Source organism: Drosophila mauritiana, chromosome 3L (genome assembly GCF_004382145.1).
Source record: "Drosophila mauritiana strain mau12 chromosome 3L, ASM438214v1, whole genome shotgun sequence".
Lineage (NCBI taxonomy): Eukaryota > Metazoa > Arthropoda > Insecta > Diptera > Drosophilidae > Drosophila > Drosophila mauritiana.
In genome coordinates this window covers 21,621,665-21,646,683 of record NC_046669.1, presented here as the reverse complement: position 1 = coordinate 21,646,683, position 25,019 = coordinate 21,621,665, and the positions used below count along the sequence as shown (strand labels likewise).

Here is a 25,019-nt window from a genome sequence, read left to right as displayed (position 1 = left end):
CGGCTGTGGCTCTAGAGATCTGTATATAATAAATTACGACATTAATTACATTTTTCTCCTTTTCCAACGCTTTTTCGGCTGATGTCTTTCCGAGACGGAGGAGCCAGCGAGGAAATTGAAAATCTTATTTATGCCGTTGACAGTGCAACAAAAAAGGTAAAGGACCCACACCAAGGACAAGACATAGGGATACTCTTTTTCGACCAACATGGAATTAATTGGGGCCAAATTTAGGTTGTACCGCCATTGATTTCAGCCCAAAGAAATTCTACTTAATTTACTCGTATTTGTATTTCAAGCTACCAAAACCAAAATAAGGAATTCTCTGATCTGTAATTTATCCGTTTTATTATAATGTTCCAACATTCCAAGAGCCAAATAACATTATCAAAAATCCTAATCAAAGCAAAAACATTTTCGAAACAGAGATTCAAAGGAGACAGGGTAAACAGCACACAAGTTTAAGTAGAACCCCGGGACAATTGCAGAACAATGAAGCTCTGGAGCAGGTTCCACACCCACTTCCCCGATTCCCACGCCCATGCGGTGTTTACTCCTGGAGTCCCCAGTGAATTCACTGCGAAATTTTGTGTTTTAATTACGCTGAATAAATTTGTGTTTATAAATAGGTGGTTGCGGGGAGATCCTGGGACTTGCGCTGCGGTCAAATATTTAATGCCCAGTCGAAAATCTAAATCTAGCGAATGTCTGCATTTGTATGAGGGGACATCGGTGGCCGGTGGCCGGTGGTCGGTGGGCGTGGCTGACTTCATAACGAGTGTTTACTAATAATATTATGCAAATCGGACGACGGCCACGACGACGACGATGGCAGAGCTCGTTGTTGGTTGTTGAATTTTTGAAAAGGCATTTTGTGAATCGTTTTGGGGACGCTCAAAAGAGGACCGAAAAGAAGCAGAGTGGGATTGGGATTTCATGGGAGCAGCCAAATGCTTGACAGACACATCCACATCCAAGTCCACCTGCAGGTGAGGAGGTGTGGGTTTGCGAAGCGTTCGTTTGTTGCCACCACCGACAGACATTTTAATTTTAATTGAAAAGGAATGTGTGTTTGTTTGTTTCCATGGCCATTCAGGTTGAACAGCATAAAATGTGCAATTTTGTGTTATGCATAAATTTGAGGCTTTAATAGCTCGCTCTGGTCTCAATTCCTGGCTGCCCCAAAGCTAGGCCATAGCTTTTGCCGTGTCTGTGTGCAGAGATTGACATGCTAATTAGGTTGGCCTGCTTTGGCTTTGGCCTTTTTTTGTGGGCACTGCTTTGCCGGCTTTGAAAGCCAAAGCTGCCCAAAAAAAAGTGCGCTACCATATTTAATGTTATGCTAATTAACTCGACCCAAAAAGAGGACTTTGTATTAAGGAGTAGGTGAAAAAGTCTTGCGCTGTGTGCGGAGCAAGCAGCTCCGGTCATAACGCGATATCAATCATTCAACTTTAAGGGCATTTCCCAGTTGGTTAAGCTTCCGGAATTTATCGGGCTGAATCCCCTTGCTCGCTGAGCCCCATCAGCTCGAGATCTTTTTGTGAGCGGGAACTAGGCCTTCCGATTCACCGAACCCTGGGGATCTGGGAGCTTTGTGAAAACTAATCACAGACTTCTTTTGCTCCTTTGTCACCTTTTTGCCGCTGTATATTTTCCGCTACATTTAACTGCCGTTCACCTCTTGCCCGAGCACACACACTACTGGTTTTTTTTTGCTTGCTTCTCTGCTAATTTGGGCGCTTGGAGGGCTTTTACAAATTCGATGGGCCTGTCCGTCAAGTGGGAGGTCAGTGGAGATGCCTCCGGCTGAGTTCTTCAATGAATTATTGACTAAAGGACAGCGGCAAAAAATGGCGGAGCCCTAGCTGAACCGAGCTGAAACGGCCAACAATATTTAACGCAATAGCACGGAAAATCGATGGCAACTCAAGCGTTGATAATTTTGCTCCAGAGCCTCAGTCGGAGTCGGAGCCGGAGGCGAAAACACAAAGTGGACGCCTGGTCAAGGCGGTGGCATAAAAATGGCAACAATTCCCAACTTAAGCAATTTCCCACAATTTCCACAGTGCAAAGTATTAAAGGCCGAGCCAGCAAAGCGGAGAAAGAGAATGCGAGAGAATCATGCTCATATGGGAGCATTCAGTCAGTTGGTCTAAACCATTTTGGACGTGAATTAGGGCCAGCTGGTTGGGAGTCGTCCGCTTGGTCCTGTTCCGGCTCGCCTCACTGTGTGACCCATTAGAATGATCGTTGTCGAAGTCGTACGTGTGTTGGCCTGATATATGTGACTTGGTCTACGAAAATGGAGGCCCACCATCCACTGCCACTTCCACCTTGCACTATCCACTCCATACTCCATACTACATACTCAATACTACATACTCTAGACTGCCGTAAAGTGGCGCCTAACAAACTCGAACGAACGCTGCCCATGGCCGCAATGCAATTGATTGCACTTTATAACGTGCGGTTTCCGGTAGACATTACCCGCATTTTGCCCCAACCGGTGGACGTGGGGATGTGGGAACGTGGGGCCGTGGGTTGGCCCTAATGTCTTTTCTGCTTTAACTCTCCTGCTGTACCACGCCGCTCACCCCGCCCAATGAATAAATGAGCACTTGTCTGGGTCCTGCTGCTGTGGGTGTGTTGGTGTGGGAGTGGGTGGAGCCATCAAATGGCAGCAAGAAAAATTATCCCAGATATTGTCTAGCAATTTAGCTGATTAAGCTGATGGATGTAAAGCAGCAGGACGAGCGAAATGCTCCCTGCGATTAGGGCGAATGGCGAAGTAAGAAGGACGAGATTGAGATGCCCAGATAGATAAAAAGGGTTAATGCGATTTCAACTGTGACAAAGCGGACGGGGACAATCCCCATCTTGGCAGTCGTTGGTAGAAAAGTAGAGCACTCCATCTCCGGACCATCGCCGATATCATCGGGCATAAATCGAAAAGTCTGGCTTTAACTTACCGGCACCACATGATTCTTGGCCCCCCAGCAAATGGGCTTGAAGCTGCCCTTGCGTGTGGCCTCCTGGAATTCGCCAAATTGATTCTCCCAGTCGTAGGATATCAGACGTGCCTCCAGTGTCATTCCGGCCAATTCGGGCGGCGATGATATAAGCACGGGGTTCGAGTCGCTGCAAGATAAGACATAAGAGATAAGATACAGAGCGTTAGAGGGCGAGGACGCTAAATAACATTATTAACTTTATTATTATTGTCAACTTTGATTAGGACTTAAAATTTATTACACTCGCAGAGCGAAGTGAGTGCCGCACAACGAAAAGGCGCTTTGCCAGCAGATTTTCAACTTTTACCCCAGAATCAAGAGGGTGCGATGCGATGGGGCGCGTGGGTGGGGCAAGCCTGATCCCCGGCTGGTGGATTCCCTGCGCTCGGTAAGTCCTGGCAGATTTACGCTCGAATTTTCGTCAGCGAGGCGCGCGCCCAACAAAAACTTGAGCTAATTAATCTTTTAGATTTTCATTTGTGACGCGTCAAATACGTTGTTACAATTTCGGTCTGCCAAAGCGAAATAAAAACCGCACACGACGCAGGGCGCAGGGCGTATGGCGCTCGAGGGTAAGAAAAACCTAACAAATGGGCCAAAAGTGTAAAACCTCAGCGCCAGGCAATCAGTGGCGTAGTTCGGGGTTGCAGAACGAAAAACCCCGACCGGAAGAGTCGAGGGAGATGACTAATGGATTGGCTCATGGAAGTCATTTCTGTGGCTCTGTTTGTTTGCTGATTATTCAATTGTGTCAATCCCGCTGCTCGGGGCCTTTCTCCTATAACAAATATGTATAATTTGGCTTTTTAATTTGATTTCTGTTTTTACTTAGGCATGTCCATTTATCACTTTCCAAAGACTGCAAGGCAAAAGGCTTTCTCAGAGTCCGACTCGCACCGATTTATTGTCATTAGTTGACGTCAGATTGCTGAGATTTGCAAAAGCGAGACCCTCGCAAAGTTCAAAAACCGAATTGAACACATTGATAAATTGAGGTGGTGCTTAAAACCTGGGAAAACTTAAAGAAATACTTCCCCTTTAGTTTCTGCCCGATTAGAAGATAATCCTATATGGCTTATTATGTTAGATGATTTTTATTATAATTCGCTCTGCTAGAGTTGTGGATTAATGGATTTAACGTGTAGTTCCCTTTCAGAAGATAATCTATACCCGCTGCACCCCTTTTTGTTCACTACACCACTGGCTCGAATGTTGTGCAATATAAATTCCTTCTATATATTCATCTCATCTCATTCATTCCCTCCATTCATTCATTCATTTCGCTTCGTTTCGTTTGGTTGGCTCAGAGCTGTCTGCCCCCCGACATGTCCGTCCGCCCTTACAATTAGGCTAATTAATTTTGTTCTTTGCCGGGCATTACGAAAAATGTTGCTTTAATTTCATAGAGCCCACACACATAGCGAGTGAGCGAGACGGTGATAGAGAGAAAGGGAGAGGGAGAAAGAGCGAGAAACGCACATTTTCTTTCTGCTATCCTGCGAGTTGTTTTTGGCGGCTGGCAGAATCCTTTGGAAGCCGCAAACAAATCTCTTTTAATTAATTTATGATTCCACTCAATCCGCATCGAGGGTTGTGTCTGCGAAAGCCCTCTCCGAGTGGAGAAAGGTGCCCATCGTGGTGGCATGAAAGGCAGCAGTGGCAGGGGGTGGCGAGCAATTCTGCGAGCTGGGGAGGTTGGGGGTGGAGAAGGCGGAAGTGCCGCTGCAACAGCCGCAACAATTTGCGGTTGGAAACACGAAAAATATTAATGTCTGCGGATTGATTGCAAAACCTCCCCTCTCGCCAGCATCCTCTAATGGCGCTGGCCACTTGTGCGAGTCCTCCCGCATGTCCGTGTCCGTGCGGTCCGGATCCATGTCCTGCGTCCCGCCATAATAATAATATAAAATAATATATGGCACGGCCCGACTCCGTCCATCTGTTTTGCGGCAGTGCAGTACACTTACAGAAAATTTACTATAATTTCTGATTTGATAATAGGTACTCTGCAAGGCACAATGCCGTTCAGGTGCAAGGATATACCATTCCAACTCAACGACCTTACAGTTCAGATAAATATGATTTCAATATCTTTCATTATAATGGCCAGCCTCACTCCTTTGTTTCACATCTCCCTTCCTATTTGATGTACTATTCCGTTTTAAAGATGCGTACCAAGGTCTTAGAAAATTTGTAGCCGTGTATTTGTAGTGCATCTCCCTTTTACATTTGGTGTTTGCGGTTCATTGGATGGATGTGGCGGGGTGTAGGGGGTGGGGTGTTGCAGGGATGTTAGAGGCGGGGCGCAAGGTTCGCCTGCTAATATATCCGGCCTGCATGACCGTAACCGAAGCCGCCGTGACCTCCCACATACATATAATAAATATAAATGCAGTGGAAACGCACACAGATGTCGGTAATGTAAAAACGGGATAACATCCTAGAGAGGATGTTGCCCTGCCCACCACTCAGCACTCGCCCCGAACGCCCCGTTGTGCGGCATCAATCGACGGCGTTTTAGCCTTATCGCCATTGACTTCATTGGCACTCAGTATAATTAAAATGATGGCCCAGCAGCAACAGGATTGCAGCCAACTAGCCGGCAGCAACATTCGGCAGGACAAAGGATCCGGGATTCCGGGGATCCGAGTGGGTTTGGGCTTGGGTTTGGGGAGTCTCTGGTTTGGCATTGTTGATTATAAAATCCAATGGCACATCACAATGCCAGCCTCGAAACGCATTCCGAGTGGAACCAGCTCTAGGCCACGGCCATGGACTCCAGCTCCATCCACTCCAGGTCCCGCTGCATTTCTGTACTTCTTGTGCCAATCCGCATGCACATCCATTGCAACTCCGGAGTGGCGCTCTGAAACTGCAACTGCAATGCGCTTTGCAATGGGTTTATTTATGTAGCGTTATGACGACGGCGCATTCCACACAACACACAAGAGGCGGAGGCGGAGGGGGGCGTGGCACGGTAGCAAGTGTGCACTGGTGTGCGTTTATGACCTCCTGTTCGCATGGGGGCAGAATTGCAGAATTCAATTTTGAAGTCGAATGCAATTGCAATTGGCATAACGACCAAATGACCGTTCTTGATGACAAATGAAAACTAAAGTGGGCGGCATTGGGGGGGTTTTGGAAAATGGGTACATGATCAATCTAGCTATTAGAATGTCAGAAAAGGCAAAGAATGCATACATATATGAAGGCAACTTTAAATTGAAGCTATGTGATTTGGCAAAATGGGAACAGTCCGAATATAAAAGTTTTTGAACATCGAACTGTTTATGGTATTATACTCGTACTATTAAAATGTCAAAGACAAGGATTTCAAAATAATTGGAAGAAAACTGGATCAGGATACCTAGGAATAGCCTGACATCAAATTAACAAAATGGATTTTTGGGTACAAGACATTGAAGACATAATCAATTTGAGCTCCAAAGAAGGCGTAATAAAGGTACAAACTCCGTTCTAAGTATAACAAGATTTCGTTCGCCGTGATATTAATTAACTCAGTAACTTTTCTCACGTCCCAAAGGTTCGAGTTAACAAGATGAGGAAAGCAAGGGAGCATCCGAGCATCCCGCAGGATAATTGCGATGAGCCGCGCAAGGAGTATCGATAACAAAGGCGAACGCGGCCGGAAGCCGAAAAACTCCGTGTGTGCAGCCAGCCAGTCATCCGATATGCAAAGATGAAGGCATGGCCAAGAAGGAAAAGTCATAAAGCAATAAAGGATATCATGAGCCTTAATGAGGCTCCCTTTTGGGATGGGATACCGGGCACAAAGAGGATATCTATATCACTCAGCCCCAAACAATTAACGAAAGCTGCGACCCAGCGGCGAGTCAGGCACTATAAAATGAAGCCAATTTGCGTAGCTCAACAAACAGAAAACGCCAATAAACAAAGGCTGGCGCGGTGGGCAGGGAAAACAACCGCGAACGGGAGCCGAAGTGGCAGTGGAAATGGAAATGGAAATGGAAATGGAAATGCACACAACTTGAATAATTACTTTGATTTTAATGCCGGCACCAGATCCAGGCCAGTGGTAAAGCAGACACAAACGCACGTACAATTAAAATTAATTTCGGTGGCCATGGCAAGTGCGTAAATTGTAAAAACCACTATCACATTATTTTTTCTGGTTTTCCCTTTTTCGCTTTTCCCGACGCGTTCCACTCGTTTCGAAAAGGCGCACCCGAAATGGTCATCGGGCAGCTCGGAAAATCAGGCAACAAAACCCCAAAACGTAAAACGAAAATTAAGCCAATAACGGGGCAATCGGGCCGGCATCGCATCGTGGCGATTCAGGAATCAGGCTCTGGCCAAAGGACTCCTGGAAGGGAATGAACCGCGTGCGAGTATGTGTCGCCGAGGAGAGGAGCGGAGCAGACGGGACAGAAAGCAGCCCATTGGGCGCATGATCAATGGAGCTGCGCGATTTCGAAGATGCACGGTAAGAAACCGGTGAATTGTGAATTCTGTATTTAAAATTTAAGTGCAACCTTAAACTCGTGAGAAAAATAAATACTATATATCTTTTGTAATATGCGTTTAGACTGCATCTCGTTTGAGGTTGTAATTTCGAAAAAAGGAGAGAACTATACATATCTCTCATACAGAAAACTTCCATCCGGAAACTTCGTCACCAACTAGCAACCGATTGGTTTCTCGCTGTGCCAAATGCATTCCCCAGCCAGTTGATGTCCTGTTGCCAGTTACTGCACTTCCTCTCAGTCGCCCCACAAGAAGAACCGAGCACCACATCACCACCCACCACCCACCTTCCACCCTCCACCGCTCCCCTCCTCGGATGCATTGTGTGCTTTATGGCCTTGGGCCCTGACGCACGCTAACGACTTCAATGAGTTTTGCATGATGACGACGACAACGAGGACAACGTGGTCCAGCCTTCTGATAACTCCGCCACCCTTCCACACCCACTCACTTCCACCCGCACCCCCGCTCTGGGCAGAGCTCCATCATCACCACTCCGGTTATATTGTGTCGCATCTCGCTCCGACAGAGAGTATGGTATGTGTGTGTGTTGGTCAATTCGGCCACAGTTGAAGTGCAAACAATTTTGGAAGCCCCTTTGATACACTCGCCGAAAATCAGTGTGTATCAAATTAAATTGAATTTCAACCACAATAAGCATCCCGGCTTAGAGTCCATTTCGGGAATGGGGTATGGGGATTGGGATTGGGATTGGGGATTGGGGGTGTCGGAGAAGGTTCTGATTGCGAGGATGCCGGATGGCATTTGCAAGTGGCTTATAATTACATTAGTTGCAGACCAATTGAGCCTCAATTTGGCCGCCCGATGCTGCTGGCTATGACCTGTGTGCGTCATTAGCTTATCATTCAGCGTGGCATGCCGAGAAGCAACGTGCCACCGGTTGTGTGTGACCACTGTTGTGTGAACGAGGAGATAAAAAGCATCAATTTGCAGCAAGGATTTTTCCGATGTCTAGCTTGCTGTATTTTAAACAAATCGAATTGTTAAACTGTCCAATTATCTCCTGAATTTCCAATTCAAATTTAATGGCACCCTGTTTGAGAAATTCAATGTTATCCCGCCCCTCCGCACCTCCTGTTTAATTACCGCATACGGGAATTTAAAAGGATTAACAAGTTGATAGTGCACAAGGGCAGCCCTCTAAACGAACCACATACGAGCAGACGCCGCAGTTCCCATTCCCCTGGCAAAGTGATGTTATTGTTTCGCCTGTGCTCGCTTTCTATCATTGTTTAATTAAACCTGAAGCGTACAACATGCACTGCCTGCGGGCATACCTAGACATAGAACAAATAGGAGCCGCAGTCCTCGCCGGTCCTCACTACCTCACCACCCCACCTCCCATTTAAAGTTGGGACTGTTGCAGTGCCATCACTACTTGTGCCCCGTTCCCAGGCCCACCGATTTCACTCGCTTGTTGTCGTTCGGGCTTTCATTATGAATTTTAATCCGCATATCGCATTCGCACTTTCGGATGCAGGAGCTCCAGACCCGGAACCCGGACCCCGGACCCCGAGCTCCGATCCCAGATCAGATTCGAATTCAGGGCCGGAGGAGGGACTCCTGCCCGTAGCCGGACATGAAGCGCTACAAAATTGCAGTGGCCATAATAACTGACCAACAACAATAATAAGAACAACAATGGCAACAATGCGGGAGGCAGGGGGCAGGGGGCATTGTATTAAACAAACAACAACAAGCGCGTGAAACAACAAGGCCAACAATAACACAGGCGGAGATGGCCTGAACCCGTACTCCTCCCGACTTCCGACTCCCGACTCCCTGCTCCTGCCGTCCGTGGCAGTCCCATAACGACAGACAATTGCAAATGACTTTATCAATTCATGTCGATTTCGGGTACACGCAGTTCAGTTCAGATGTCGTAGGACGGTCGGGCGGTCGGGCGGGGGATGCGATGTTTGGGTCCATGGGTCCATGAAGTGGACATTGTCTGGACAAAAAGCCAGTGGATGCGCCATGGGTCTCCGCTCCGCAATCACTTACAACAAAAAGTTGTAAGCAAACAAAGCCGGTGGATGGTGGAATCGATTGTGCGGGCTTAGTGCCATGAAATGCGATGATGGAATGTGATAGGATCCGGGGCTAGGTATATTGAATGGATTCGTTGCTAACCCGTTATCAAAGATAGTGATTAGCACTCCTTCGCTACCATCTTGCCCGAAACCAATCAAGCCGCAACAGTCGCTTTTTATTCAAATGTAATCTTGGCCAGCCGAGTAACTCATTTACGTGGCCATGTCTTCCGCTCCTCACCTTTTTGGCCGGACCAACCGTAATCCATTTATGCCGTTTACTTTGATTTGCGGTGCTTCTCCATCTCTTCGCACAGCGTGGAAAATTATCTTTGATTCGGCTTGATTCGATTCGATTCGATTCGGCCCTGGCCTGTGCCAATAGAAGGAAGTGATTAATAGGGCGTGGCAAGTCCTTGCCCCGACCATCGCTTAATTTCGACTAATTTTCAGCGCACGCTTTAATACAATATTTATGGTGCCGGGCTGATTTATCCCAGACCGATGGGGCTGCACTGCCGCAACCATCGAAGAGTCAAGTGGTGGGTGGTGGTGAACGATGGGGGTTAAAGGACCCTGAATGGACCCTGAATGACGACCGAGTGATGGCTGGTCGGATGCCAGGACTCCAGTTCGCTGTTTATTTACCACTTGACGGTAATAGAAATCAATATTTTCTAAATAAAAGCGAGGTCCCTCCTCCGCAGCGAGGTCGTGGCGTGGGCTGCTGCTGTCTCGTAATTTATTTTTCCACATTCACAATTCTCAATTAGAGCAGAGCCGGGTGCAGTGCTCAGTTCATTTTCCGATTGTTTGTTAGGCAAATACTTCAGAATTGAGAATACCCGAGTGCGGCGACGAGGAGCTCCGACCTCCTGTCCCCACTGGCACTTCCTATCCTGGCGCTCTGCGAGTTCGTTAGGTGATTTGGTTATGCAACAACATCATTAAATCACCAATTACTTTAGTCAACAGAGGAATAAACCGAATTTCCTTATACACAAGCCGGGTCCCGACAACGTCGAGTGGGCGGAATGAAGAGTACGGGTCGAGGAATAGGCGAAGAGGTAAGGACGAGCTTCGGAAAGCTACAATGGATCCAAATTGAATGTGAATGGCGGGTAAATTGATTGGGAGAGGACTCTAACTACTCCATCCTGGCGATTAATTATAATATAATGTTTATATATATATAGTATTTATTTATGGTTAATATCCCTTAAAAAGTTTCCATCTCTGTGCCTCCGATTAAGTTCTCAGTAAGCCCCGGCATAATGAAATCCATTTCCCTTTGAAATATTCACGCCCTCCATGAAACATACTCTTATTCGGAATGTGTCAATATTCATTAGCCCAGGATCTGCATCCGAGCCCGGAACTCGACCACCCAGCATTGTCCATGCACTTATGATGGGTCAGGCAGAGGGAAATAAGGGAAAATATGTTACTTACGTTGCCAGTTGCTCGATACCAAGCGAGTGCAACACTGTGGGCAGACTCGGCAGTGAGTGACACGTTGTCAGCTTCTTCTGGCGTGGATAGTAGAGTGTCAGCACCGTGCAGCTTTCTTCCTTCATGGTAAGTCCACCTGTGCGGGAGGAGCGGAGAGGAGAAAAGAGAGATGGGAGTCAGACGAACGGCATAAGAAATGCAGCTGTGAAAAACAAAAAACAAAGCGGCGTATCCCCGAGCCCATGCCCATTCCCATTCCCAATTCCCGTAGAATGCAGGAAGTGTCAACGGGACTGGGGGACAATATCCTGGCTGGCTGGCTGGCTGACTGGCCAGGTAAGGCCCCATCCTGCTCTGGAGTTTCTGAGAGTCCCTTCGGCTCAAGCCGGCTTGGCTGGCTGGCAACAAAGGACGAAATTAAGCGGCCGCTGCAGTTGGCAGCACAGTGAAACAGCCAAGGCGCCATCATAATAATATTGCAGAATGGAGACAGCCTTTATGCTGATGGCTTGGAACGGAGCAGAACCGAACCCAACAGAATAGAACAGGAGCGTCGCCCATTTGCTGCCTGGCTTTATTTGAGCAACGCTTCAGATGGGCAACGCTTTATTTTTCCGGGCGCACGCCTCACTGACTTGCTCACTGTCTGTGGATCTATCTGGTTCTGTTCCATTCTGCTCGGTGGTGCTACATCGTTACGGTTGTCTATTAAGACTCTGTGTGTCTCTATTGAGAGTTGTCACCCGTCTAGCAAATCCCCACTCTCCAGGCACTGCTTTCCCTACTGCATCCCCCACTGCTTCTCCACCTGCTTCCTTTCCGCCACCCGAATCGTGTGGATTGTGTTTGAATTTGTGCAAGCAAGCAAGAAAGTCAAATTTGCGTTAGGTGCTTTTATTTCTTTCAACTCTACGGAGAAATTAATGGGGCTGCAGTGCCTCACAAGCAAGAACCCTGTAAGACGGGGCTTTATTATATTACTGTATGGAAACAGGGACATAATGACATCTTGTAAAAATCTAGTTGCAGCATATATGTTTACATTATTATTACTTGTTAAGTCGGAAACGAAAGCTACTGCATTATCTATCTCTGCGAATCCCCACATGGCCCTTGTCCACTTAAATTGCTCAGATATTTTTTACTCTAGCGCCTTCCTATGCGCTTCTCATTGAATTGAGTCCCTGTTGCTGCTACATGCACTTCTCCATCCTTCAAAATCAGTTCTTTCCATTATCGTTGTCTGTTGTGCCAGCTTCACATTTTGCCATCTTCCAGTATTCCAATCTCATTAATAACAACCTCTATACAGACTCCAGCATGCCATTGTACCGCATTGTCCATTTCGTTTGAGTCCTGAGCAGCTGTCACATCAGGAGCGGAGCAGAGCAAGACCAAGACAACTCCCACTACAACACCTGGCAGCCAACCCATCCCATTCTATCCATTCCATTTCATACCGTGGCTAAGTGAAATGTTTCACTGTCTTGGTTTATGTATTTTACAATGACGTGGCTGCTCTGTCTTCGCCGGCAGGATCCACCTGCTCCTCCTCTCGATGAGAGTGGCCGGCGCCTTTGTCTTGCGCCTTCGTGTGCAACGGTTCGTCCTGGTATCCTGCTATCCTGCTATCCGTCTCCCCAGACCGCCGCCTGTCGCATATCGTTTGGCTGATTTAAATGTGTCATAACGACGATTGCTCACCGTTGCCACTGCCTGTTTACACAACTCCCTCCGCCCACACCCCTGTTTACACTCCAGCGCCATCGGCAATTTTATAGAACATTTTCGCTCACGACAATGCTGGGACTTCGTCCTCGGCTTTTACAATTTCCTATATACTGAATACTGAATCCTGCCTTTTTTGCAATCTTTATGGCTGTTTGGGCCGGGGCGCGCTTTCTTCGGTGCAGGACTACTCTGTATGTGCACACAAGTACTCGCACACTCGTATACTCGTATATACTCCCCGAGCACTTACCCAGGGTAATTGCCTTTCGTGACGAACTGTCATAAATGCATTCGGCGATGAGTCTATCCCCGGGCATGGAATGCACCGATTGTGGCAAACGTCGAAAGTCCTGATAGGCAACATCTATATTGCTGTCGTGTGCAATTGGCGGCAGCTCCTCGGTTTGTCGTATCTGAAAACGGGGTTAGGAGCAGAAGTTAGCTCATTAGCATGGCGCTTCGGAGACCCCAGTATGTCAGGGATATGGAAATCCAAGGGCACTCACCTGGCGTAACTTGACCTCCTTGCCGATCTGGTGGGTGCGCATCATCACCGCGAATATGTTGATGCCCTGCTGGGGGAAGGCGTAGCCGGTGCAGTCCTCGATGCACTGTCCCTCGGAAACGACCCGCTTCTGGCCCGGCGGGATGATGTGTCGCCAGTTGGGGTCCATTCCTGCAAAGAGAGTTGCGTTCAGTTGAGTTGGGCTGGCTTCAAAAACGTTTCAGTGCTTTTAATTAACGGTTCCACGGGGTTCGAGTGAGGAGGTGCCGCTAAAAGCTGCCGTGGTTAACGACGGATCTCGTTCCGCCCGTGAAAGCGGAATGTGGAAACCCCAACCTCGTTATCATCGCTCATCAGTGTCTCTCCATCGCCCACAGCCATCCGCCTGCACTCGACACTCTATTTAACTTTGAACGCTGATTTTTTAATTCGATTTGGCGCAGAACGTGTAATTACATTTTAATTGCTGCTTTTGATGTTTTAACAACTTTGTCAATGCAGCTCTCAGCTGCCGCCAGCTAACCCCCACCCATCCACCCATCCACCCACATATCAATTAGGGGACAGCTCTTTATTTCCAAGAGATTCTTCACAAATCAAATTTTGAATTTTACAAATTTTGGGGGCTCGCTTCTGGGCCCACGTTGGCTCAATTAGTTAAATGTTGTGGAATATTGTTCATACACAGGATTCTCCCATACACTCCCATCTTCCACTCCCCGATCCCAGATCCGATGCTCCCCACACTCAATTAGGGCCGCGTGTCGCCCGCCGTGGTGAAAAAATATTTGAAATTCATGTGCTACATATAAATTTGCGCTCCTTCTGCCGACTGTTTGGCATTTCAATTGGTGTGCGTGGGAGGGAGGCGGGGTTGTAGTATGCCAATCAAAATACTCGCGGGAAATACTTGGCATTGCTGGAGGAGCCCATTTCTGAATTCAGCTGGCAATTGATTTCCATTTTTGTGTTTCGCGCTGCTCTCTTATTGTGTCGGCCTCGTAAATCTGGGCTTAAATGTTGTTTAAATCCTTTAGCCCTGCCCTTTAAATGTGTTTAAAGGGCTGAGATCACTGAGATTCGGACGCCTATTGTATTTGGTTATCTATTTGGCTTCCCCAAATTCGCTCGTATGCGAAGCCAATTAAGGAGCTACAACCATTTTGTTATTGAATATGCCGATTTAAGATTAGTTCCCAATTGCATTAATTATTTTTCCATTGCATTCTGCATTTGTGTTTACAACTTCGACGCAGGTGCGCTACTTCCCCATGCCGCTGACCTACTTTCGTTCCACTCTTTTTCCCGCTCCGGCTCATCCGCTTTAATCTCATTGAACATACGTAAAAATATTAACTTTAAAACCCTTTGCATAAAATATCCATTTGGCTGGCCGATATGTGCGCCTTTTCCAATTTAACAACCTCAACGGGCAGAATATCGCGTAATGAATTGAATTTTCGCCCGCTGCTGCGCAGTTGGGAACTATATAGTTTATACTATAGCTTATCCCTATATCCATAACTATATGCACGCTCTACGAGTATGTATGGGAATATATGTAAATTTGCTTTGCATTTTTGCCGGCGAGATTATTTCTATTAATTTTCATAGTCGCCACCGAATGGGTTTTGGCTTTGTCATGTAGCAGGGAATCAATTTTCAATTACCGAAAAAATTGTTTAACTATGCCGCGATGGCTTTAAAAACTTTTCACCCAGTTCGGCCAACCTAGCTCCTATTTTTAGGTCATTTCACAAAGTGTCATGCGACCGAAATCAATCAATCGACCAGGGGTGGGAGCAGGGGTGGGGGGAAGCGGGGGGAATGCGCGTGTCAGGACTTTATGATACACAAATTGGGAGACATACAAGTCGGTATAGTGACAGATTACTGAGCCATAGCAGTCTTCTTGCAAGACGTCTCATCCCCGCTCGACCTCTAAGAAGACTTAAACGGCAAGGCTTCGCCAAGACAATTGGGCAGCAGTAAAAACTCTTCATTTATGTTCCTACTCCACTTATTTTATTTTATAGTGTTTGGTAATTGATAAGAATACTTCTCCACACTGTGATGTTAAGATACAATATTATGATGTACGGATTCTTCACTTAATAAATATTAATAAAAAAACTAAAATTCTCTATCATCAATTTAATTGAAAGTTACGATTCATGCGAGCGATGAGCTGTCGTTTAAGAAGTTTGAGCGAGCTCCTTTTCGAAGTTCGCTGGCATGAAAGTCGGCAAAAGTTTTGCGGCCATCCTTTAATTGATTTCCATTAACTTTCAATTCGATCAGTCCATTTGAATATTATCAAAGCTCTCGCTGTGAAATGGCTGGCCATGGCCATGGGAGTTTCCAATTCGTTTGGATTCATTTCATTTCGATTCCATTGCCGTCTCTATCCCACTGCAAATTTCCATTCATTAAATCAAAATTCAATATTGGCCATGCGAAGCATGACGAAATTCGCCGGAATGGCCCAAAAGCGAGGGGGTGGGGAGGGGAGGGGCGATTGGCTCTATTTCTATTTGATTTGGCCCAAAGCGCGGCGGGGACAAGCTCGCTGGCAATTCATAACTACACATATTTTTCAAATCGATATTTAACGCTGCCATCCAATGCAGTTGGCGGGGTTTTCGGCAGTTGCATGTTGACAGCCAGCACACGGTGAATGGAATGGCAAATGGCAATGGCAGAATGCAAAAATGTCCGATTGCAACTTTTCTAATTATTTTAAATGGCAATTTGTGTCAAAGCGTCAGCTCACTCACTTTATGTCCCAAAAAGAGGGAACGATTTGATTAGCGTCCATGGGAGACACTGATACCGTGATACCGGCCATACATGCATATTTATTTGTATATTTTGACGCCGAAATTGCTGACTGAAACTCGGCCACGAAATCAAATTTGATATAAACATTTTTGGGTCAGGTGAGCATTGTGGCAGCAGCTAAAATTTATTCCATGCTGTGTATTTTTCCGGGCTACTTAAATGAACTTGTATGTTGTGATTGAGATGGATTTCTATACCTGAATGTTCACTTGCATGTTCATCAAGTTTCTTTTTATCATTTGGGAACATTTTGTGAAAATGTTTCCTGACTTATGCAGTTTCATTTATTAATATAGTGATTTAGGAATCGAACGAAATGAATCGCACTCGCTTGCGTAATGAACTTGTGGCAGATATGACCGTATCCGTAAATTTCCTTTCATTTCCCGCCTTCCTATGAGATCAATGGATGTTCACTCATTTCCCGATAAGCTTTGAGCTCCAGATTACAATCCCCGAGCAGGCTTAACATACCCAATCTCATTTGTTTCGCCCCACCTTCAGCCTTCCAGCTCCCATCTCCAAGGTGCCATAAAAATTCGCCAAGCCGCAACATTAATCACAGATTCGTTGCATACTCCAGGGCGCTATATCAATAACCAATTAAATTGAAATTAAATTTTGCCACAGCCCGCGAGAGCGAGACGGGCGACCGGGGGAGAGGGACGGAAACAGACCGGAAACGTAGCAATTTCGTAGCTACTTATGCGTGTGGGACTCGAAAGCTTTGGCTTTAGCTCCGCTCCCCTCCGTAATTCAATTTATAGCAAACCAGGAGAAAATTGTAGCCAACATTTTATTTTTCGCTATGGCTTTCCTCATTTTTTATTTATTGACTGGCTGCTGCGAATGTGTTTGTGTGCGTGGTATGCGTTAAATTCCAATTAAATATTTCAATGCCAAATGCCGTCTGCCGCCCCTAAAGCCCTCAGAATCGGATCTTGGCCTCCCGTCCGAATTTTCCCTGGATTATAGCGAAATGCTCCTCTGTTTTCGGCTTTCCCAAATTGTATTTTTCTATCAAGATGTATTAATCCACTTCTCTCTCTGTTTTTCGGCGTTCTACTCCGGAAGTTTTGGCAACACCTACTCAAAACAAAAAAAAAAAACCGAAAAAAACGAAAAGATGGATGAAATGTAAGTAGTCGAAGTTCTACCAACCGTCCAAACGCCCCGTTTCCCCCACTCCCCCGTTTTATTTAGCGCTTGTGCCATGTCTTTTCTGTGCGGTTGGGGAAAAGTTATATTGGTTTGCGTGACTCTCAACAAAAGTGAAATAACAATTGCAGCAACAACAGCAAGGACGGGCCGGTAGGAGGTGCCCAACCCCGGATTCCACCCACCGCAACCACCCAGAATGCCAAAAACAAACAGAAGAAACAGCCCAGCACGGCCAACACGAAAAAATAGAAATAAATTCTAAAGTGAAATTAGTATTTTAGTTATCCTCTGCCTGCTCACGAGCCACACAATAAGCCGTGTATACAGAAAAATTGAGTACCTCAAGAATTTTCAGGTGGTTTGTTCGGTCCGTTTGGATTTGGATGCGCGGTGCAGCGGGGGGTGATTGAGAAGTACTCAAAAAGCGCTTAGGCGCTAGGTGGGGATAACTCCACATTGCTTGTAAATTGCTGTTTTGCGGATTTCTTTCAATCGACGGACGTTTTGTGAGTCAAAAGTATGACGTAGAAAACATGATAATTCGAGAGAAACTCAACGGAACTTTAAGGAAAGTGTGGTATCAATGAGGGCCTGGGAAATTGGCTAATAACGAAGGCTTGAACAAATAAATAGGTAATACTTTTAGTAGCTTTGAAACTCAAGGTGCTACATTTATAATTTAGTTTGTGCTCTTTCTTAATATTCATTTATATTATACTTGGTATCTATTTTTGAACAAGTAACCATTTAATTTCACTTTATTTGAACAATGTGCTTAACATGTATCTTTGTATCTTCACGAGAAGCCCTCGCTGCAACTATCCACAATGAACTGTTACCGGCAGCACCTAACCTTTTGCTTTTTGAATTATTTAGTTGCTTGGCTAGAAAGTTTCAGCTTGCCGCTTTTGTTTCGACTACAGACACATGCCAAGTCGTTCGAGTTGTTTGATTTGGATGCGTGTATGTCTGTATGTCTGAGTCCAATGGACGGACGACCAATTTAAAATGAAAATCTATTTGTGAGCGATTTGGAGCAGCTCAAATGAAAAAATGAACAGCCTTGCCGTTGTCTGACAGGCCGGGTCGAATTAAAATTGTGACGATATAAACTTTCGTGTTGGATAAAAGGTAGTTAAATTGCTGTCTGGCTGCTCCTTCCCGGGATTTATCTCTTTTGTTTGTTGTTCTGCCTGTTTTTGCAGACAGCCCGTGCACATACACAGATACAAACGCCCACAAACACCCAAGCGCAACTAAACCGCATTTGGACAAGCTGGGCAAAGTCATAAGCTTTTGTTTTACTAGCCCCACCAATGCGGTTAGACCTGCCATTCCACACCCTTCGTGGCGCTCCAGTCCACTCGGCAATCTCATAAATTGCATGACATGAGTTGCATACGCGCTCACACACACACGTACACATACTATACAGATATAGAAAGTCCTGTCGCATAAAATATACAAAGGGCACCAGCTGCTCTCCCACTCGCACCCGCTGGTCCGCCCAGCTGCAATTTATATATCCACACATCCATATATGCATATGGCCAACCCCTTTACTTGGGGATGGATGGATAGAGGGCTGTGGGGATATGAGGTTATGGGGATACTTACCGATTGACAGTATGCCAGCATCGTTAGGTCGCAGGACGTGCGTAAAGTAGATTTTCAAACCCGAATTATCCGCCATTTGTCTGGCGTGCAATTGGGCAAAGTCGGGCTTCAAATTGTTGTAATGGGTCTCCATTAAATAATATTTCGCCTGCCGCGACTCGATCGGGTAGCCGGCCTCATGTGGATAAGTAAAGCCCTGCGAAAAGAAAGCCCAAAAATGACAGCAAACAGCGGAAAAATGGGATACAATGGATGGGCTGGATTGGGTTGAGTTGGGGGAATAAGAGTATGTTGAGTGTTTGTTGTTATACTCGCACATGAGTGTATATATATGTATGTAAGTTGAGGGAGGAGCTGGGCTGGGCTGCCCTGAACGGAAGTGGGTGCCATGGCCATGTGCAATTTAAATGCAGCCATCGGAGGAGTCCTTACCCGGCGTCCACCTCCCCAGCTATCCGCATCACGCGACTTGCCATCTCGTCCATTGCCATTCAATTGCAATGCACAGCGCCCCTGGCGGACAGCAGCCGAAACATGCCACTGCATTATGGCGCTCTTCTGATGAAATTATAAAAACCCTGCCCTGAGTCGTCTGAGCTGCTCAAAAAAACAAAAACACGAGTCAGGCGGAGGGGTCAGGGGCCAATAGGGCCAAGGTATTCATTTTTCGATATACACTGCGAGCGTGGGGAATATGCACTCGCCGAAGGAGCAAGTGGAAGGATCACGTTTCACGGATCTGTCTTGGTTGTAAATTTGATTTTACTATAATCAGATTTTATTGGCTGTATTAGCGATCTTATCCTTGTGGCGTGTGCATTTTAAAACTAGAGGTCAAGATATGACTTGAAAATTCCTATTTTTCTGTTATATGATGATATGCACGGATGGTACGGGTAACTTAGGGTAACAAAGTGTTCGTATGGGCTCTTTTGCCATGGCTTCTCTGACGCTTTTTTCGTGTTGAAAGGAGGCATTTGCGAAGGTTGAATTAATATTGCATGGTTATGGTTATGACGAAAATGGTCGAGAGTATTGGGTCTCGGGGCATCGGGGTTCGGGGCTTTGGGCTTGAGGGTATAGGGGCCGGAGATTGTGATTCCGTTCTCGGATGCTTATGCTTACCTCGCTGCCGCGCGACCAGGAGGCCACGATGGCGTTGCACGCCAGCGGAATGGATCGGGCTCCGAGGCACGGGCGGCCCTGCTCGCGTGCCATCTCCTCCAGCTCCGCGTGGGCACCCTGGCACTCGTGCAGCGTTATGTGCTGCAAGTAGTGCACGCTGGACGATGAATCATAAATCGGCTCGTACTGCAGCCATGAAAAGAAAATGAACCGGAGGACGGGAGACAACGGTTAGTGATGTGATGTGCATTGTGGGAAAGATAGGGCGCGCGAGACGGGGATAAATTTTTAATATTTCAATTTGGTTATGCCGAGGCCAAGAGACAACGACGGCTCACAATGCGGAATACAGCCGGCGGAGAGCCGGAGCAGTGACTGCCAGACAAAAGCGGAATGCCAGAACGCGTCACTGCACTTGGCCTTAATTATGCATTGTATTTAATATCGTTTAGTCCTGCACCCGGCAAAAATGTGTAAAGGAGCTGCAGGAGTTGCGACTTTAATATATCATTCTATGACTGAAGTTTGACAGCGAGAATACTAGTTAGATTATTAGTACTGGTTAGATTATTAAATATAAAAATTAATATTAATATTTAATTAATATGAAGCATGTCTTATATTATCTTATCTTATAGTAAACTATCCTGGTTATATCATACATATTTTAAGCAATCTCAGTTATCGAAGCGACCTAAGTAGACCCTAGATTGCAGAGTATCAAGACGGGGCCATGAATCGAATTTCCTTACCCGGATCAGGTGGTGCTTGCGATTGATGTCCTCCAGCTTGAACATCTTGCACCAGAAGAGCGGCAGGTCGCCGGCGGGCAGCTCCACATCCTCGTTGCGCAGCTCGAGGACTCGCACGCGCTCGTCGTGCGTGGGTGAGGGCATCGGCAGCTGGGCGCGCTGCATGAGGACCATGGGGCGGTAGGGGCGGAAGGCGCGGGCCGGATCCGGAAGGGTGCCAGGACGCACCGAGCCGTGCGGCGGATCCTGGGCGTGGTACATGTACAGCAGGCGCATCGTGTCGTTCTGCAAAGAAGAGCGGATAATGGCGGGTTGAAAAATGAGAAATGTGTAAAAAATTAGTTGCCAGAGGTGGTCAAGGTGGGGTCGTCGAAATGGCGTTATAATGGCGTTGCAACAACCCAGCAACAGCGGCAATAATGTCGTTGCTGACGTGTACACGGATGCACTGTCTGGCTGGAATGCCCCTCGTGGTCCGGAAGCCCTCCTGCCCACCACTCGTTCCCCCGTTTATTCTGGACAAGGTTCGCCTGCTAAATGAAGTACACACTCGCAAAAAAAGCAGAAGCTCGCGCTTGCGAGTTGGGCAGCCGGTAACAACAGGGCAGGAAGGAAGCAAGGATGTTTGCCTGTGGGCAGAGCTGGCCAGCCGGCAACGGAGGACGACGGTGGCAAGGTGGACTATGGGGGCAGGTGGATGGGATGTTTGGTCAGCTGCAGTCGGAAGCTGAAGTTGGGCATTGTCGATGGCGGGTTAATGGTGCAAATTGCAGCGTGCGCGAGAACGTTGCCGCACTTCACCCGGAACGAATGAAACAGGGGGCATCTTCATTGTTCGCCACTATTCCGTGATCCTCTGGCTCTCCAAGTTACCGCATTTCATTCATTTAATTCCCATTTAACAAATTAATTCGGCGCTGCACTCGTGGCCAGTCTGCGTTGCCAAATTTCACTGCGGCAGACTGTACTTGTGTACTTCAGATGTCTGGTCGGTGCATTTAGCTGAATTAAATTCTCGACCATTTCCTCTCGGCAATTGCATCTTTGGGCCACCAATTTACACTTCAAGTGGGTGCCCCCAAGCATTCGTCTAGCTCAACGAATGTTTCCCATTCTCCGGGATTCCCTCCTCCCAAGAGAACTCTCTTTCGGCCTTTGTATTATGCAAGCGCCGTACTGCATGTATTTTTCATTGGCCACGTAGTTTTAATTGGTAAACCCGAAAATTAAAGCAGTCATTAAAGAATCACGGCCTGCTCTATGAGTCCTTCGACTGCCCGCCCGGCACCTCCTGTCTCACCTCTGACCCCGGGCCTTTAACCCTCCCCTCCCCCCTCACGATACGAACTCTCGTTTGTGGACTGCCGTGGCCTCGGGGCTTTTGGAAGCCAACAGTCAGCTGTCATTGTGTGCACGTCATGTCCACGTGTGTGTGCAGCGACACAGCAGAAACAACAATAACAACACATGCAGTCCTCAGTGTGTGAGTGCGGTGCAGTGAAAAAAAGGACGAACGAACGTCGGGGGCATCCATTTGAATTCATTGTGGCAAAGTGCCCATTGTAGCTGTTAAGTGGAACTGTAGAGTACCATGTTCGACAATTGACGGCCCAGGACGAGCAGAGCAGAGTAGGACTAGTGGGGCCAGGTCCTTGTTTCTACTTGTTCATTTTGCCAGCAACGAGGAGACAATACTTTAATTAACAATTCCCTCTTCCCACTCCCCACCGCCCATTCCCCACTCCCCACTTCCACCAGCCCACTGCCGTCGCCGAACGAGGCGAAGTGTGTAAAAAACCTGTACAAATGAGTCGGTTGTCCTGGTTGTCCTGGCAAACACTGCGGGCGGTTGCAAACGCGGCGCACTAACCGCCCGGCAATCGCCAGTAACAACAACCCACAATAACAGCAGCAGCAGGAGCAGCAGAAGCAGCAAAAGCAGCAGCAGCAGAGCAACAAAAACTGCTGGCCAGTTTTAAAACATTTGGCCAGCGACTGACTGAAGGGAGCCAGGCAAGGAGCGGGCGTAGCACAAAAGTCATTAACGCCGAGGCTACCGAAGCTGACTGGGCCTGGACATGGCCCAGATGTAAAAACATGACCACTGTGGCAAAAAACTCAACGGTCAGTCCCCGGAAACACAAAGAAAAAAGAGGCCGTCGCCGGTCAGCGCTGCCTCCGGACTGGGGAGTGACCTGTAAATTGTTTAATTTGCGACCTGAAAGGGATTTGGATTGCCAACGGCGGCAAGACAATGGCGCCGCTTTGAGAGCCGATGAGAGCTCATCAAAGTGTCACCATCGGTTCGGTTGAATGGTTGAAAGCTAGAGCATTGATGGGGAGAAATTTAAAATGTAATTGCTTTGTATCTCGGAAGGATCTGTGGCTTTCAATTGAATGGGTGTATCCTGATTTTACTCGTAACAATTAAAAAAGTTTGTATTCATGGGATCAAAAGGAATTCATCAGCAAGTGAAAATTATTACTCTACATTTAAAGGATATACTACATTTCCTAGCTACAAGATATAGACTCCTAATCCGTAGGTTAGTTACGATAACTAAGCAAAATTATTTTCTTATCTAAATGTGCATTTTTTCATCTATAATATTTAAGTTCAAATTCCTTAGTTATTTAAGCCGAACTCATAATTTCTAAGTTTCCATTTGGGCTGTTCTTTCCAGGTTATCTAAGGATACCATATTAAGGATCTCAAAGTTGTCTACCTCCAGGCTAACTTTACCGTAAAGGTTATAGCTAAATAAATTGGCTTTGAAGATTTCCAGAGCCCCCTCGCTCTTGGACCCCCTATCCCATACAACCCCTGCTGCTACTGGGCATCCTCAGTAGGTACGACCAAGTGTGAAAAAGTGTGCACCGAACTATGCACACGCACGACAAGGATGACGAGGAAGAGTCCGGCAAGTCCGGCGAGTCCGGAAAGAGCCCGGCCGTAGCCAGTGGAACAACAACTGCGAGGCGAAAACTAAAATGAAATGAAAAGCTTCAGCAAGGATTACAACCAAAAATTAATGAAAGCAAACTGGCTGCGGTCATTTGCCGTGGTCAACGGTCGGCCAAGGCTTAATTGCCAAAGACGATGACGATGACGATGTTGTGGGCACGGTGAACGGGCTGAACTGAAATGGGGAGTGGAGTGGAGTGGAGTGTGGTCAAGAATACAGGTTACACTTTAGTGACTGCTGCAGGACCAGAAGGTCTCGAGGCTAATTGTGAATGCGGTGGGACTGGAGCTCGGACTTGGACGACTCATTAGAGTGGCTTTGGTTACGGCCCAAAAAACTTGCGAGGGTTGCAGGACACAGCTCAGCACAGCAATACACACAAGCACAACCATACCCACTCACACACACTCACACACCGATGCAGATACAGCCTCGAACGCAGCGCTCGGCTGAGCCTTGCTGCCTGGTTAAGTGCACTCCAAAGGTCATTTAACCTCTGACTAGGCAGGTTTCACTGCTCTCAACGCAACGGGGGTGACTCTAACCCCCGTCGATTATTCAGGGGGGGTCGGGAACCGTTGCGACTTTTTGGCCCAGTTCGCATTCAATTAGGCCTGGTTAACAACGTTGCAGATGCGGACATTTCGGATTCAAATGTTTGTTTAGCCCTAATGGATATAAGTATTTAAATATGCTAATTTTGTTCTACAACTATCTTTTTATCTTTTCTAAAACATTTGGTTTAGCTCATTGTTATGATGTGCTGTTCTACAAATCCTGCGACATATTCCTTGGTGATAGATGGCTCATTCTAGTCAGCCGAACTGTCCGGCCAAACAATGGTCTCAATTGCTGCTTAACGTATTTTTCGAACTTTTTGAAAACTGCTTTCCACATGGCCTTAGATGGGTCTAAAAGTTCAGTTGCAAATCATTGCAATTGTTTCTCGTTTCTCCGCAGGCAACCAACAGGCAGCTGGACTGCCCATTCGTCGGCATTCGTTCACACATTGCACCTTTAAGAGCCATTTGCAGTAGTTGTTAATGGCATTGTTATTCTGGATGCCTTCCCCTCGCACTCTTTGTTTTTTGCCCACTTTCGTTTTGCCGTTTCAACGCGCTGCCATAATGGGCCAATTGTCCTTAAATGCGGAGCGTGTTCCGCTCGCTAAGTTGGCTCTGACTCCGGTTCTGGCCCAGACTCCGTCCGGCAATGGCCGTGGTAATGGCCCTGGTCCTGGTCTTGGCCCAGTGGTCAAGTCGGAGTCCTTGGCCCGACACCGAAAACTTTGTCTG

General features: G+C 46.9%; 1 protein-coding gene across 1 annotated transcript in view; it reads right to left on the bottom strand.

Moving 5' to 3' along the window:
• The window catches only part of LOC117140829 (MOXD1 homolog 2), a 113,609-nt gene that overhangs the window by 4,686 nt on the left and 83,904 nt on the right, over positions 1-25,019 (bottom strand). Inside the window, exons 4-10 of the mRNA XM_033303936.1 lie at positions 20,759-21,043; positions 20,007-20,192; positions 18,882-19,077; positions 13,264-13,433; positions 13,008-13,170; positions 11,027-11,162; positions 2,973-3,141 (exon numbers count right to left, since the gene is read on the bottom strand). Coding sequence (XP_033159827.1) covers positions 2,973-3,141; positions 11,027-11,162; positions 13,008-13,170; positions 13,264-13,433; positions 18,882-19,077; positions 20,007-20,192; positions 20,759-21,043 — 1,305 coding nt within the window. The remainder of the gene's footprint in view (positions 1-2,972; positions 3,142-11,026; positions 11,163-13,007; positions 13,171-13,263; positions 13,434-18,881; positions 19,078-20,006; positions 20,193-20,758; positions 21,044-25,019) is intronic.